This window comes from Vidua macroura, chromosome 5 (genome assembly GCF_024509145.1).
Source record: "Vidua macroura isolate BioBank_ID:100142 chromosome 5, ASM2450914v1, whole genome shotgun sequence".
Taxonomy (NCBI): domain Eukaryota; kingdom Metazoa; phylum Chordata; class Aves; order Passeriformes; family Viduidae; genus Vidua; species Vidua macroura.
In genome coordinates, this window is record NC_071575.1 from 46,906,094 (window position 1) to 46,919,954 (window position 13,861).

Genomic DNA, 13,861 nt, shown 5'->3' on the forward strand with positions numbered 1-13,861 from the left:
GATCTAGCAGTTTTTAGTTGTCTTTAAAAGGACATTTTCAGCTTTGCCAAAACTTTTTGAAATATTCTTGTCTCTTACTCTGCCTACAATCCCACCTCTGTAGCACAGGTTAATATCTTTTGTGGGGGTGAGGTAGGAGAGGAATGAGATCAGGAAGGATTTCCATTTTTCTTGCTGGAGCTATATTGGCAAGAAGTCTTACTCTTCTGGCTTTGGGTTGTGCTTACTTAAAACATCCTGAGCATTATCCCATCCAACACAGGACATTATGTTGTGCAGCAGGGAAAGCTTATAGGTTGACTTGGAAGTTTAAAATGGTTTGCATCTGCAGCTCATGGTGGTGAGCATTACATACATCAGAGGCTTCAAGAGTCATCTCCTGGGGGCAAAGGAGAAACAAGGTTTCACCAATGAGCCCTGAGGCTACAGAAAGATGATGTGACATCTTTCTGATCTTGGTTTTCCCTATCCCAATCTCAGGCAAGAAGACCTGAAAGATAACTAAAGATGGGTTAGCCCCAACTTTTTCGTTATAACTCTTGAGCTCACATTAGAAAAAAATTGAATATCCATAACAAAGAATGAGAGAAAATAAAAAGACCACTTGGCCTTTCCCTGGCCTAGAGTATCTCACCTATTTGCAGATAATCAGTCACATAAATGCTATTATATTATCTAGGAAACAATCCCACTCAGTTGGATGAGTGAAAAATGAACAGCACACCTCTTCAAAAAATTTAACTCTTTTTTCACTGTAGTTAGCTTAAGTGCAGTATTCAAAAATTTGAGGCAGAAGGAAACAATTGCTTTAATATAGCCACAGTGTAAGTACTGGTGAGTCTAACAGGAGTAGTTTTGTAAAATTTGCCCTAACCAATTATAACAACCTGAAATTTATTCAGAATGGTAGCATTAATTTAATTCACTTTTCATAATAAGTGATTTTATGAAGAATAAAATTATTTTCTTTATAAAAATAAAAATAATGCAGTCCAAGATCTGATCCAAAGTGAATTGAGATGAGACTCAGTATCATAAAATAGCAACCATTTTATTGTGAAATTTTGGTGCTATTGCTGTGGCAAAAGGTACACTAATTCACACCATTTACTATTCTTCAGAAAATATTCATACTCTTATTAGACAAGATCGCAAGCCTTTCTTCAAAGCAGATGAGTGTGAAATGAGAACCACATCTCACTTCAGTCCACTAGAGGGTGGTCTGACTTGCTCAGGGCTATGGGACTGAATTCACTCAAGAGATCCAACATTTTCATCTTTTTGACCTGTTGATAACGAATTCGTTGTGCTTCATTATTAATCATCCCCTATTATAAAGTAATTTCTTTTATATAAACAGTAGATATGATAAAAAACCTTTTCCTAACAACATCTATCTCTTTTATTGTCTTGTATATCTAGGAGAAAGGGTGATGATAATTGTGAATTATTCTAGTTTTTAAAACCTTCATAGTTTGTATCCCTTTTGGTCATGGACACAGAATAAACAGGGAAAAAAAACCAATTCACCAAAGAGCATAGCATAAAGGGAGAAGGAAGAAAGAAAGGGAAGGAAAAATCTGGGCATCCTATTGTTTATATAATTGGATGGCCATAAAAGACAGACTCAGGCAGAGAGAGATTGAGAGAAACCGACTTCTTATTTAACCAACCCCTTTCAGAGTTCATTTTGAATTTTTATTTCTCAGGAAGATGTATTACTGCTCTTACTTTCTACTGATAAGCACAGGTAGTAAAATGTAATATTTGACAAAATTTGGAAGAGGAAGAATATGTAAAATATTTTCCTGTCTTAAGCCGGAAAAAAAAAAAAAAAGGCACCAAAAGTGGGGAGAAGGCACAACATATTTTTCTTGAATAGTTTCATCATACAGTATCCTCTGAACTACAGCAGCCTTTGCAGAACTTCAGTGATCTCAAGTAAGTTGTTCTGAGGGCAGATAACAGCCCTTAAAGGGGAAAAAAAATTAAATAAAAAAGGAGGGTGGGGGTAGAAAATGTGGACCTCCCAATCTATTCAGTACAGACAGAAAGCATGCCCCGTAGCTCCCACAGATCGGAAGAGATATCTGGGCGCGTTCACAGGCTGGTTTCATGTTCCCATCCCCGAGCAGCAGCAGTGTCACGTACCAGACATCTTCCCACGGCCACGCAGCCGGCGCAGCCGCGCGTACTGCGCGCATCTGGGCACGCCGAGGCACCGGCTCCTCTCCGGGGAGCCCAGGGGCTCCGCTATTAATGACCGCTGAACAGCAGCACCATGTCAGTGTGACAGCCGAGCGCCTGAGCGATGCACCGCTAACCACCATGGAAACAAGGAGAAATAAGAGCAGCTAGCGAGCTGCTCTCTCCCCCGCCTTTCTCTCTCCGCTGGATTGCGAGGCTCAGACAGCCAGGCAGCAACAGCGCCTGGCAAGCACAAGGGAACTCAGCTGGCAGCACGGAGAGTCTCTCATGTTGTAGGATATCAATAGATACATCTTTGTATCATAGACTGTTAGACACACGCATGCACACCGACTCCCACCCATACATACATGTGTGCTCATCTATACAGACTCTGGCTTTAATACAAGTATGTCGCCACCTGAACTAAGGATTCAAAATTACTGAGATGCAAGAACTCCTCCAGCTCTGAAACTACTCTTATTATAGGGTAAGTTCCTCTTTATTTTCAATTTTACCCTGACTTTTATCTAACTTCTAGACTCTTGCCCTTTTCTTCTTTTTGTAAAGTTATTTTATTAGTGTATTTTCACATATTACTTTCTGAACAGAAATGCAAATGCAATATGTTTTTTATGCCAGAGATAATCTAAATATGCTTGCAATAGTATCAGATTTGTGCATTTGTTATCTTGAAAGAACATCAAAGGATAAAAAATATAAAAGGAGAATGTTTCCACTGATGTTTCAGAGGCAGTATCAAATTAACCACTTGCTCCATGTTTTGAAACCAATAAAATAAAATACAGGACAGCCTCCTTTCTTCTCTCTAGTGCTAGGATTAAGGGAAATGCTGTTTATGTCAAGACCTAAAAACCACTGAGCAATGAGGCTGAATGAGCATATCACAAACAGTTATTGAATTTCTGCCAGACTACATCTTAAGGACTGTGGCAAATGACTTCGCCTAAAAACATCCCCTTTCCAGTCAGAAGGGACAGTGTGAATGTCTGATTACTGATGCAGCTGGAACTGATGCGTTAGGTAAAAAGGATCACATTAAGCGGAGGAGTTCTAATCTTCTTTGGTAATTAACATGATCTCTGCAGGGTGCCTCTATTTACATGGAAGGAGAGTGTTTAAATCCATCACTATAAAAGCTTTGCCTGTTTTAGTATAGCAAGGCTCAGAACTGTTTGTCTTTGCTTTCCATGTCTTTGTTTTCACATGTCTAGCTGGAGTTTTTACCCAGCACTGCTGATGAGAAAGAGAACCCAACACAGGGGGAAGGAAAAGGCAGCAAATGCAGGGGGCTAGAAAAATATCAGTGATTTTCTATTTAACCAATTTAATCAACTTAAAATTCCAGCCTAGTACCACAGTTGTCTAATGTGATTGTGCTTATGCATGTGTATGTCATTTCTTCCATGCAGTATCAGAGTACCTCAGTATCCTTTAGACGAAAACACATTTGGTAAAGTGCACCAGCATGGATCTGTGATTCATGTATCCGTGAAAGACAGAGATAGATTTTACTTTACACCATGAAAAAGACACGTTAGCCCTCTAATGCATGCTTCAAAGTGAAAAAAAAATAGTCTGCATCTTCCAGTATGCTTTTGTTCGCTTTTTAAAGTACATCTGTATTTAAAACATCTCAGTATTTTGATTATTTCTCCTACCCCTTTTTCACCCTTCAACCCCCTCACTACTGTGAACTCTGGAGAACATCATAAAGATTCTGTTCCTTTGCACCAATGTAATTATTTGCTTGTAATTTTAGAGCTACTGTGTTCTGAGAAACAAACTGTGAAAGAATCATCAACAGATAGCCACTGGCTTTAAGTCTGTCACCTTTCCAAAAATGTCAGGAAATGGGTAGCTTAACAATACGTATGGTAAGAAGTCAATTAATTCAGGTGACCTTTGTAAATGGTGACAATAAAGCAGCTCTGACAATATGCCACAGCATTTGACATTCCCTCTGGAAAACGAATGAGCTTAAGAAGAGGTTTTCTTTTCAGAGTACAAAATGAAAGGTACTGAAGCATTAGCTCCTGCTATTGGCAAGCTTGCTTCCTCTAATTTAGGTGGTCTGTGAAACCTGTTTAAAGCAAGCTGACTTATTTTATTATATAAAACACAATCTCTGGTCTAATTAGTTGAATATCCTGTTTTCGTTCACCCTGCATGTATACAACAAACATTTCCAGCTCCTGGTTTGGATTTTTACAAAATGTGCTATAAAATAAGTAGAGAAAACTTAATTTGGATCTCTTCATGCTATCTGCAAAGGACTACTCAGAGGAAACTTTTTCTACATGCCTCAGTAGCTTCTCAGCTCTTCTGAATGTTTATTCTCATTCATTTTTAATGTAGAAAATAAGTAAATATGAGTAACTTTACAGAAATGCATCTTGGGTTTTGCCACATATATTCTAATGTGCTACTTCAGAATATTATATAGATATGCCAAAGAGCATCAGAAAAATGTGGCCATTTCAATCATACATGTACAGAGAACATATGCTGTAGATGAAGCTTCTCTACACAGCATAGACATTCTTAACCAGCAAAGCAAGCAAAATGTATGGTGACTGTATTTGGGTTAATACTCCCTCAAAGCCCCTGCAATAATGTTGTAGTGTCGGCCAACGACTGGCTGATGTTGTTATGGTAACCCCGAAGTCCCGTCTTTTAGGGTGGCAGCTCTGAGCATGACATCAGAGCATTCCTGCTTGGAGTACCCTGAAGTGGGTGAGTACTTCGTTTTTGCACCAGATCAACTAAGCAACGTTGCTACCTGTAATGCACATCAAAATTATATGTATAATCTTTGTTAAATGATGAAGGTTGAGCAGCTTATGAAAAGGACATCCTGCTTTTCAGTTGTAATCACTTGTCCTTTGTCACTAGAAAACAAAACTAAGTATTTGCAAGAGAGAGCAAACCATTTAGGAGTGTTGGAGCCACTTTCTTTGACTCTCACCCATAACCTTTATTATAGTAATAATTAAAAGCTAACCAAAAGCTTTGCTGCTTGCTGACAATCACTCTTGATTAAAGTTAGACTGGTATTTAATAGCCACGTTTTAGAGTATTAAAACAATAGAAGAAGATAAAAACAAAAGAGAAAGAAAAATAGAAGAGTAGAAAACAAAAGACATTTTCAAGACAAGCTCTATCTTCAACTGAAAGAAAAGTCACCAGAAAGAAAAAAATTATACCTTTTTTGAACAACATATAGACAGTTTTAGTGTTTCATGGTACATTACTGTTTTAGTTAGTTCATATATCCTTTCTTCAGATAGTACCATTAAAAGCTGAAGGAAAACAAAACTCTTCAGAGACACATTGTCAGAAACTACCTTAACATACTCTTCCATGTCAAATTCCACAAACTCAACTTAATATCAAGAAGCAAATGAAAAAACAATTTCACATGTAGCACTCAAGGAACTATTTTCTGAAGACAAAGGAATGGAGAGTTTCTAAAATTTTTCCAAAGACCAAAAATAAGACAACTTCTAATTATACTATTTAACAGAATATGACTTCTACAAGACTTCATACTACTTTAAAAGAATACTAATTCTCATTCTAACAACACAACAAGTAATTAAAATCCTTTGCTTCACTGAAAGAAAATGCCAGTAGAATTTGAGAAGAAACAGTAGTGACAGATGTCATTAGAAAGGTCATTAAACACATTAGTATTAAGAGAAAAATCAATGCTTCTCATTAAAACTGTAATGTAACTGTAAAAAGGAATTACTGTGCCTTTTACTTATTCAACTGACCAGTCCACAAACTGTTAAAAGCCGTTATTGTGAAATTGTGCAGTTCATAAAGAACTTATTTAAATAAACAGTATGACCTTCAGTGTTATACACAAAATCTATAAATGATGTAATCAATTTTTCCTCAATAAAGTCATATCCTCAACTGAACTGAACTGATAAATGTTTATTAGCACAGCTATACTTATCTGCACCAGAGAAAGATCCAATATGGATGTCAAAAAGATTATTTCACATTGGGTTCTTCATGGAGTAGCTGAATATGACACCTTGTGAAAAAGAGTATTTTCATGAGGGCCAAATACAAACTACTTTCACAATTTTGCTTCATCCAATTACCCACTCCTGATGGGATTTCATATTCTTTATACATGGAACATCAACCATAATACAAGCCACAGTCATGCTCTCACCCCTAGCATTTACCAAATTGCTTACTTTTCTTCAAAGCAAAAACAAATGCAGACATTAAAACAAAGGGGAAGTTTCATTTTATAAACACAAATTTATAAAGCATATCCTTGAAACCATTATCCTTCATTTAGAAATACTTCTTTTTCACAAAAGATTTATCTCAACTCTCTTTCACCTTGGCCACAATCAGCAGTGGTCTAATTGAAAGGAAATAAGAAATAAGATCTCTGTATTCACATAATTTCTATTCAGTTGTTGTATTTCTGGAATTCATAAAAATATCTGCCCCAAATTTAATGGTAGTTTAACTCTACGACCTCTGTATTAGAGTAGAAAATAAATTTTGCCTCTTTTGTTCTCCCAGCTCCCACAGTCTCAGTCAAACTGGGAAATGCTTTTTGACAACATTGGCACAAAAGAAATAATTTAGCTTTTCTCTTTCCTGAATAAGCATCAGTATTTAGAGGTAAACACTGCAAAGCAGAATAAAATGCTACAGGGAATATTTTTTCAAAATGTCTACTGATTATTAGTATTACCTCAAAAGTCTTTTAATAGACATTTCTTGTTATGCAAATAGCAACCAGTCTGCCAGGAAATACTTTAAATTCTCTATAACATTTGGCACAAAAAAGGTACAAGTCATAAGTTTAGCTGTACCAAAAATCCCTGGGCATCCAGCTACTAGTATGAAACAAAGAAGAAAAAATATTTTTTATACAATTATATGTCTAGGGATCAGACAATTTCAGAAATTACCTATTTAATAAATTATGGAATAATAAAACAAAAAAAACCTGTGGTGTAATACAACACACAATGAAGAGCAAAGTTGTGCATTGAGACATATTTTAAATTGCCATAGTACTCTATGTTATTATACCATCATCCTGGATAAGAAAAGATGACTCCCAAATTGTTTCTAAAAAAGCAACATGATGGTCAGAATCACACTAGTGATTCTAGTGTGGTGTTGAGAGGTTAAAAGAAACTGGGTTGGTTAGTTTTGTGATGGTGCTAAAACAAAAAGTCATTCTTATTTGAAATAGAATGAGAAATGTATACCAGATTTGGGAGGCATTTGAAGTATGTTCAATTATGGGACTCGTTCCCTGAATAAGGATAAATACAATTGTCTCCTACTTTACAAGAGTAGCATATCTCTGCTGAAACCAGATATATATGTGTCATTATTTATAACATATTTATGTGATTTATTCTGTACCTAAAGACCTAATAAAAATTTTCATCTTGACAGGAATAATTTTTATGTGAAAACAGAAACTTTTCTCAAAGATTTTAGCTAGTGTCATGGTAGCTATAAATAGAAAGCCTAGAGAGAGACATTTGTTTCTTCACCCCAAGGTCATTCCTTTTGCCAAGTTCTCTCAAGTCACTGAACTTCTTCTCCCCTCTGGAAAGCAGCTTTCTTTAGGGGTCATGTCAAGCATCAGCAATTTTTGCAGATGATACTTAACAGTGAGCTAATTCACCCCAGTGCAGTACAGTGCGGTGCGGTGTTTCCACCAAAGTGCAGAATTACCTGCTGAGCTCCCCACCTCAGCTGGCTCCACATTGCATGCCATGGAAGAAGCCGAGAGACAGGAGAGCCTACATGGGTCAAGGCTCACATGGGAGCTGAGTCTTCCAGAAAAAACTCTTTTCTGTGTAACAACAGCTCCAAACCCACTGCATAATACTAAACTGCTCTCTTATGTGTGTTCCATACAGAAATCAGGCAGTGCTGTAAAAATTCTTCCTCCCTCCACACTGCAAAAGGACGTTCTGAAACAATTCAATCAATTTACGAAGTACAGTATTTTCTCTTGTCAAATTCTAAACAAATAAAAAAAAGCCTTTCAGTATAAAAACTATAATTACAGCCAAGTGGTGCTTCATTACTACTGTAGCTTGAGGGACATTATCTGAACAACTTCTATTTCATATCATTTTATAACAAAACATAGATACTTAAGTTATCCTCACAAGTATAACACTAAAAGATCATCCTAGATATATTGTGTGTATTACACCATTTTGAACATATACTTCTTCTTTACACAAGATGCACCATGTTAGCTTTCTGAAATGAGAGATGAGACTGTAGAGCCACTATTTCATCACATTCTCACAGTACGGTAATTTTACTTTTTCATTTTGGCCAGTTACTTGTTGGTAAGCCCAATAAAAGGGTAAAACTTGACAGCACTTGAGAGAAATTGAATGATTAATAATGATTATACCAGTTTATAGAGGTATTCTTATGAGGTGAGAGAAGACAAAATGCAGTAATTGCAAATATAATATTCTGTTAAGATAGAAATGTTTGTCTGATTAGCAATTTCACCCAGCATGTATAATTCACGTAACATATACTTCTGAATGCGGCTTTGATACAGATTATCCAGTCATCAATATTTTGTCAGACAAACACACTTTCAGTCATTTTATTTTTATTGTAAAATAAGAGACAATAAGGATATTCAGCATACTATTCCAGGGTTACACTCCAAACTCTAAGCTCCAGAAAATAAGGAAAAGTACTCTGTCTTCCAACAGCAGCAGCCAAACTACTGAGCTCTTTCCTGGGCAGAAAGAAGAGACAATCAATCTGAGGAACTGCCCAGAAATATTCCTGCATTTCTCAATTCCTCCCAAGGATAATATGCATGTTTGGACACACATTATACAAACCCCACACTCCCTCTGATGGGAAGAAATCACCTTGGATATTAGTGCATAGAGTCATTTTAATGAGGCTACTCAAGACAATGCAGATCCAAGTGTCTTTATTAGGCATTTAAATATTGCCTTCAGCAGGTATCATTTAACAGTAAACTGTAACTAGAATAGATAACTAAAATTATATACAATTTCAAAGATTTAAATGCTGAAATCTTAAATTACCCATATATTGTCCAAATTATTAATTACATTTAGGATCTCTGGTCATTTCAGTTCAAGCAAAGTATATAGATCCACATATCTGGAATTTGTATACTTAGAGGTCCTGGTCTTCTGCTCCATCCTGAAATGCCCTTTGCTCTTTAAAGGGTTGGAAAATCCATAAACTTGCTGGTTTTCAAATGTTATGCTCATTACTGCTCCGACAGACTCTGAGGTTTACTAAAAATTCACAAAAAAGGAACAAAAAAATCTCCATTTATCTTAGATGAATGTGGATTAAGTATTTGTAATCTTTCCTTTGTTTTAAATTTAGTTTATATATCAGTTCTTCAAAAAGCATCTTGTGTTAGTATGCCATTATGTCAATCCTAGCAATAACAAACAAGTACAGAGAACATTAAAAATTAAGAAAAAATGATAAAAAGTTTAATTAAACACACAATATCTGTGTCTGGCACAAATATGTCAGGGAAACTATAATAGTTATGTTGAGATTGTAGATTACCCACTTGAAACTACTATAGTAGTAGTAAATGGATTTAATGCTACTGTAAGCACATTAAAAGTTGTGGCATAAATCCACTATACTGCTATTTAATCTCTCATGTAGAGCTTAGCCAAACTTTCAGAAAGTCTGAGTAAATTCTGTTAAAGCCATCTACTCCATCATTAATTACAATGTAGATATTTATTTTTTCAATAAAGAGTAATCAATGCTCAGGGCTGAGGAAAATGTTTAATTCCATAAAAATTAAATTTGCATTAGCATTGCTTTGAAATAAATTTTGTTTGGCATGTCAAAGTACAGTATTGAATCCACCGTGATCTGTTTGCAATGGAATGGCTAAAGAATGAGATTTTCAAGTAGTAAGAAATTCCAGTTTGATTTTTACCTTCCATGAGCTGGTCTGGCATAAGAGCAGACTTTGCTTTGGAGGTTAGACTAAAGAGCTCTTGAGGTCCCTTGCACTTGACTCTCCCATGATGATCCTCTCAATAGAAAGGCTTGCTTCCTCTGCCAACACTGCCTTGGGTAACGATACACAGCACCGCTGTCATCGGAGCCTGCTCAGATCTCTTGGTATGACTGCATCAGATGAGAGCAATTTAGATGTTACCAGAGGTGAAGGGCACTGTTCAATCTGTCTCTGAGCTAGTTGTATGGAGTTGAAAATTCTGAAAAGGCAGACAGTCTGCTGGACTGCTAAAGGAAATAAAACTCCATTTGGTCATGAGGCAATATTTGCTTTGCTGTTACCTACAAGAGTAGGTAACAGCAAAGAAGAGTATTTCAATGAAATCCCAGCAGGATACTAAAAATGGTTTGAATGTCCTACTAGCTTGTTTAAAAAATTTAAAGTAACACACTATATTTATTCAGTTAACAGAAAGGAACTATTTTCTAGGAAGAGAGAAGCATGATTCCCTGAAACCTTACCATCTTAATTTGTAATCTCCGTATTTCTGCTCAGATAGGTGTTCAGTGTTTTCCACAGATCTGGGACTAAATACACTACAGTTTTATACACAGCTTCAAAAATACAGCTTTAGCAATCACAAATTAGAGTTAGAATAATAACCACTTCATATTAAGTGCTAAACTTTAACTTCTTAGAGTGGTATTTTTCCTCATGTAGTGACTGTTTCACTCTTTACATGTTATAAACCTGCAATGAGTTTCATTAGAAGTGGTTCTGCTGAGAAAACCTGTCAGTTTGAAGGTATTATTTATGCTGATTTTCACCAATATAGTTGTTACCAATATCAAGATTACTTACTCCAATATCAAGATTATCAAGATACTCTACCAGTGTAATTTAATAAACACTAATTGGTCAATTAAATTTGCCTAAAATTTAGAGTACACTTTTATAGATGATTAAATGGACATCATAAAGTCCTATTTTTGAAAAAAGCAATGTGGAAAGGACAACAAACTAGAGCCACGCAATAATACCTGTAATGTCACAGAAGCCATGGAGTGTAAAGCAGGACAGAAATAAGGTGCAGCACTAAATTCCAGCTTTTGCTCTAATCTTAGGAGTAGATAACATAAGAAAGCCCTTTCTGTTCTTAGCTCTGCATGTGCATAAAATCATTGTCATGAGATTTACATAGTAGTAAGTTTAAAGGGGGGGTAGGGAAGGTCTTTAAAGCATTTTTCTCATATTAGAACCATCTCGTGCAGACAGATTGCATTTCTATTCTTTAGCATGGGCAAAAACTATAATTTGATAATGTTTTTTAAAGTAAAAGGTTTCAGAAAATAGAAAATTGCAGTTATTTATCACTAGTATTGTATCAACTCCCTAAGTAAATATTCTAGAACTGGAATACTCTAAACTCAAAAGTATGAAGAATAAAGAATTTTTAGAAGAAGAATTTCAACAGAAAAATAGCCTATATAGTCTATGTTTGTCTATGACTGTTGCATCTGCCTAAGTCTGCTTGCTGGCATTCACTGGGGTTAAGTATTTGAATGTAACTCAAATCAAAATGTTAATGTTTCATTATAAAACTATTTTGTCTTCTAACAAGGATACATTTCTCATTATGTAGTAATTTGCAGAATTTATTAACAAACATTTTCCAAAACAAGCACAGGAAGGTTTGCTTTAAAAGGAATTCCAGTTCAGTCCTGAACAGGAGTCTTGTGAGAACAAGAAAATCTTGTCTCTCTAAATGACTGCTGGCTTTCAACTGAGACTCTCATAGTCACGATAAATGCTTAATGGAATTTGAATAATTTGAACAATTATAGGAAATCATATTTAAGTGCAAAGGACAACTTTTAAAATTCAATTTAATTTCTGTTTACATGCCCTGATAATCACACACTGCAAACATGATCAGCACTTACAGCAACCACAGCTATATCTTATTGACAGTAAATCTAGATAGGTTGACAGGGCAAAAACCAGTTTAAGCTTAGTGGTTGAAAGCTTAAATGCCTTTCATAGCCATGCAAAATACAAGTGTATGGGAGATTCAAAGTAAAAGATGAAGCAGATCTAATTCATTGTTATGTAAATAGTATAGAGGAAAACCATAAAGAACAAATTGAGAATATGAGACTGTATATGATACTGCTTTCCACACTGCCAATTTACATGTGTTTTATTCTTGGACTTTTTCTGCAAAATGCAAAAACTGGTTACCCTAGCAACTGCCACATGTTACTCAGTTTATTTCTGAGGTACAGAGCAGCCTATAAAAGAATAATATTGTGCACTTCTATTAGGATCTCTCAGCACCACAGAGATTTCAGAACTTCATGTGCCAGCATGTCCATGTATTTTCTGAAAGTTTTAAAAAAACATATTAAAGAAAGAGTATTGTATGTATTTTGTAAACTCATTTTCTTTATGTTTTACGTGCAAATTAAAAACAAAGATTAGGAGCTGTATGGAGAAAAATGTATACTTTGTCCAACCTGATAGTTGTTTTCTGCATTATTTTTTTAGTACAGTTCTAGTAGACACTTATAACAAATAAGTAAAGACTTCAAAACTCCTTTAATGATTTATAGGGTATCATCTTCCAAAGCATAATAAGGACCTGAGCAACCTGGTATAGTGGAAGGTGTCTGTGCCCATGGTGGGAGGGGTTGGAAATAGGATGATCTTTAATGTCCCTTTAAAACCAAATTATTGTATGATTCTGCAATAATTCTATGATAATCATTAGAAGATCTCAAATTCTCAACATCTGTTAAAGGTTAAGATTTTGTTCAAAGTAAGAATTAAAGGATTTTGCAGTTGCTCTTTAATTATATGCCCTCTCTCCCCAAAATGCAGAACTCTGTTACATGTCTAAGCCCTGTATAATTTATGAGGAGATGTCTTGCAATGTAGTACAAAATAACCAGAATGATAAAAAGGGATTCAACTGAAGTTAGCCATTAATGAACATATCTTAAGGAAAACTCATTCTTTCACTTTTGAAGCCTGGAAAGGAGCCTCTGTGTCCACCAAAGATCCACCGCCCCTAGTCCTAGAGACAGGCTAGACACCCAAGCAGTCTGCACAGGAGCCAAGACACAACTCATAATTTATAGTTTATAGGTCAATGTTAAGCATTTTTTCCCATCTTCCAGTAATTTTTTTCTGGTTTCCACACAAAAATATTTTTTAATAGAATAGAGGAAAATGCTTGGTTACATCCTCACTCCTCATTCCAAATACACAACTTTGCCCATTAAGATAATAAAAATATTTCTAAATTTGTACTTGAAACAGAATAATAAAAACTTAAAAAGTCTTTGGATTTAAATAAGCATTTGTATGTTTGAATATTCTTCCTGCTAGCTATTTTCACAAGCTCTAACCAGTAAATGCTGCTCTGACTGTTTTACTTATCTCCACTGACTTCTATATCATAACATACCTGAAAAGAATACAAAAGCTGAGGAACATCTTAGCAGAAGAAAATAAGCCCAGATACACTAGCCCCATACATTTTTCCTACGGTTATCAGGGATGAGGATTTTGGCATGTAGCTAAAACCACAAATTATAGCTTTAGATTGACAAGCAAAACAAGAGCACATAATCT

At 35.5% G+C, this 13,861-nt stretch overlaps 2 protein-coding genes across 12 annotated transcripts in view; one reads left to right on the forward strand and one right to left on the reverse strand.

The window, feature by feature from the left end:
• IMMP2L (inner mitochondrial membrane peptidase subunit 2) overlaps nt 1–13,861 on the reverse strand; it is a 419,891-nt gene that overhangs the window by 214,711 nt on the left and 191,319 nt on the right. The window contains exons 4-6 of one of the 11 annotated variants that reach the window (XR_008437032.1): nt 10,202–10,395; nt 9,336–9,527; nt 8,839–8,986 (exon numbers count right to left, since the gene is read on the reverse strand). The exons of 4 other annotated variants lie outside the window; for them this stretch is intronic. Coding sequence is in view for 1 of the 7 variants with exons in the window: in XM_053977050.1 (XP_053833025.1) it covers nt 2,152–2,330 (179 nt within the window). In the remaining 6 variants the exon portion in view is untranslated. Of the gene's footprint in view, nt 1–2,151; nt 2,368–8,838; nt 8,987–9,308; nt 9,528–10,201; nt 10,396–13,861 lie in introns of those variants that run through there. 6 more of the 11 variants (XR_008437033.1, XM_053977050.1, XR_008437034.1 and 3 more) reach the window with 6 other exon arrangements.
• Nucleotides 2,476–13,861, forward strand: part of LRRN3 (leucine rich repeat neuronal 3) — a 31,867-nt gene continuing 20,481 nt past the window's right edge. The window contains exon 1 of the mRNA XM_053977048.1: nt 2,476–2,677. The gene's annotated coding sequence lies outside the window, so the exon portion shown is untranslated. The remainder of the gene's footprint in view (nt 2,678–13,861) is intronic.